The sequence below is a fragment of the Sycon ciliatum genome, chromosome 3 (assembly GCF_964019385.1).
Source record: "Sycon ciliatum chromosome 3, ocSycCili1.1, whole genome shotgun sequence".
Lineage (NCBI taxonomy): Eukaryota > Metazoa > Porifera > Calcarea > Leucosolenida > Sycettidae > Sycon > Sycon ciliatum.
This window is the reverse complement of record NC_088645.1, coordinates 38,475,173-38,478,447: the sequence shown is the minus strand read 5'-3', so window position 1 is coordinate 38,478,447 and position 3,275 is coordinate 38,475,173. Positions and strand designations below refer to the sequence as shown.

General features: G+C 52.7%; 1 protein-coding gene across 1 annotated transcript; it reads right to left on the bottom strand.

Moving 5' to 3' along the window:
• Positions 1–893: 893 nt before the first annotated feature.
• LOC135813069 (uncharacterized) lies at positions 894–1,646 on the bottom strand. Its single transcript, XM_065326286.1, has one exon. It carries the CDS (start codon positions 1,644–1,646, stop codon positions 894–896), a length of 753 nt encoding a protein of 250 aa, XP_065182358.1.
• Between the last annotated feature and the right edge of the window lie 1,629 nt (positions 1,647–3,275).

Below are 3,275 nucleotides of genomic sequence, written 5' to 3'. Positions count from 1 at the left end.
GGAACAACATTCATCAGGTTATTTCCTTTAACATGCCTAAATATGCATGGAGCAATAAATCTTCGGCCAGCATTTTAAGGTTATGCTAACTGTCTGGTCTCAGAAGTCCATTTATGGCAGGGCATCATTTTTAGGCAAAATCCGAAGATTTTTCCAGAAATCATGCCAGCATGATCTGCCAAGGGCTACCTGTTGCTCTTTAAACAAGGGTTACCATCCCATTGCATACACAACATTGAAGACAAGGTTTAGGCTAGACTGGAATTCACGCGGGGAAATGGGGTTAGGCTTACACCCAGGCCACCACATGGTAGGACGAATGTGGACGGGACTGCTAACAAGGTTAGGCTTACACGGCACTTCCACATGGTAGGACAGATGTGGAAGTAGGCTGCTAATGGGGTTACGCTTACACCCGGACATCTGCATGGTAGGACGAATGCAGAGGGGCTGGTAACCTAGAGTTGGGTGTCAGCTCAAAGGCTTACGAGGTGCTTTGCAGCCACCCACTCCATGTGAATGCCACCCAAAATGAGATTGCTGGGGGAGGTGTGAGCCCCAATCTAGCTGACCTTAACATGGGAACTACATGCAAGTGTACAGCGACGTTCAAGGACATAAATTTGAGTCTACAGCAGATAGTGTCAAGAGGGCAGGTGCCATCAACTATGCAGGGAGCAGCACGGGAGAGCAAGAGCACTCGTACAGAGAGCAGTGCTAGGAGGGCAGTGCAGACGCTTCTGCTGCCAGCAGTGCTTATGGGGGCAGTGTGGTCACCACGACCTATAGCGAGTAGTGTTAGGCGCAGTGCTGTCACTCATACAGCAGATAGTGTCAAAAGGGCAGTGCCGTCACTCAGTCAGCTGATAGTGCTAGGAAGGCGGTGCATGTACTCACGCTGTCGCCAGTGCCTTTGCGATTGGCTCCATGTTCGCTTCTGACAGACGGATGTACCAGAGGTAAGCGTTGCTCCGCCATCGGCCAGCCCTTTGGATGACGGAAGGTGGCAGGCCATTCCTTCCGGCGGCAGTGGCTGGAGCGATACGCAGGCTATGGCTGGAGATCTTCTGGCCGGGGAGAGCTCGGCGGAGTAAGTCGTTCATGTCCGAGGGGCGAAGCGGCTGGCGAGACTGGTAGCGGAAATACGCTCCCGCCACGTGGGGGCGCAGCTGTGCGTACTTCCCTAATGCGGCTACCGGGCAGGTGTAATTGTTGGTGGCGCCGACCGGCTTCTCCCATCTCCGAGTTGCAAATGTTTTGGAGAATGAGACAGCCAGCCTCACTGCGTTCTCCCGGATGCAGACGCGTTCCCGCGTCAACATCTTTTGCGGGTCGGTAAAGGCGTACTCACTGACTCGCAGGAACGCGTAGTAGGTGAGTGTGATAGCGCTCCAGAGCATGGCTTGGTCGGCCGGTGATAGACCGGAGTGCGGCAGGAAGCCCTGGATTACACGGAGGTGTTGCATTGGGACAGCACGGCGTTCCTCCACCTGGCTGCTCGTGCACTGGTTGCGGGCGATACCCTGGAGCAGCAGGTCCAGTCGCCCGTCCTGGAACGGGGACAACGACAGGTGGTTGACGACAATGTAATGCCGGAGGCCATGGAGGTAGACCTTGATAGTTGCCAGCCGGCACTTGGATGCCATGTACCGTAAAGTCTTGTATAAAAGCCGCGGCTTCTATGACCTTCTTGGTGACATTTTGCAGGCTTCTATATCAGACAGGCTTCTATACAAGACAGGTATTTCTATGTACGTCAACACTAAAATTTAATTCAGACTTGATGGGCTCAAAATTGCGGCTTCTATTCAAGTGTTGCTTTTATACAAGACTTTACGGTACGCTAGGAAATCCAGTAGGCGGGTGGCCTGAATGGGGTATGGCGCGGCACGGTGCAGGCTGGCATAATCTCTCGTATGCTGTCACGCCGGCAGCATACGACCGGGAGGTACTTGTTTCCACTCCCGCAAGGATAAGGCCCATGGTGTGGTCAGTAGGCGTGTCAGCTGCGGGGCTTCTAGCGACATGGAGACGCCTGGGGATGTAGCTTCCGGAAGCTCTCGACCTGCAGCCGGGACAAACGGTCAGCAAGAACGTTGTCAACACCATGTATGTGTGCTAAAAACACAACCATGTTATGCTTGGCAGCCGCTAAGGCCCCGGTCACACATGCACTTTTTTGGCGGTTCCGCCAAAGCGTAACTTACGCTTTGGCGGAAAGTTTGGATTTCGCTACGCCAAAAAAATGCGAGCGGACCCTCCGCTTTCGCGGATCCGCTTTGGCGGAACCTGCATGGTGATGGCTTTGGAGTTTGGTGTGCTACTTCTGCACTGAGTTCTGGTGTTGTTTGGTTACCGTTTGGTATTTAGTTTTCATATTGTTCTTCTTTGCCAATGAACTGTACGTTCTGGAGATCTCGCAAGCAATACTGCATCGTTATGAGTGGATAGTTGGTGAGGGAATAACTCCGAATCCGTCTCCCAACGAGTCATTGGCCCCGATCGCGGACGATCTCCAACTCTTTCCTTCTCTCTCCAAGCAATACGTCCACAAGAGTATGCAGCACTAGGACTGCAACCAGGGAGTAGTAGAGTACTCTGCCACACCCTCACTGCAGCTGCAGGCATCCACGCAGTCGCTGGGTCGATGATGGATCATGGAGGAGGCAACGACACCCTGCTATAAAACTATTTGAATTTGATATTGATGTAAACTAAACTAATATTCAAATACACCCGTGCTGGGCCGCAGTGAATGTGCCCCAAATCCACGAGTGTACTTGACAGGAGACATTCAGCAGCCTGTCAGCGATCCACGATAGCTCTACTTGTACAAGCGAAGGTCGCTTCAACTCGGACAAGAACATCTAAAATTTCATAGGACGTGCTGCATTTGCATTCTCTCCGCCAAAGCGGAGTGTTGAGGAGCACAGTAGTCTACATGTATGTGTGACCGCTGCATCGTGTGGTCCGCCAAAGCGGTTGCGGTGGTTCCGCTTTCCGCCTCCGCAAAAGCGGTGCAAGCTTTTCATGTGTGACCGCGGCCTAACAACGCAATCCTGACAAATGTCATGATCCCTGGGCACCTAGAGATTCCTGTGCGCCAGATTGTGCAGACCGCTTCGTTGTCACATTGAACTAATAGTCGACGATTGCACAGTCGTTTGCCTAGCGTCACACAGGTAAGGGCGCCATTCTATGGACAGATCCTTGTGGAGTGCCTCCCACTGGCCATACGTCCATTCTTTGCCACAGACCAAGCCATAGCCATGGTG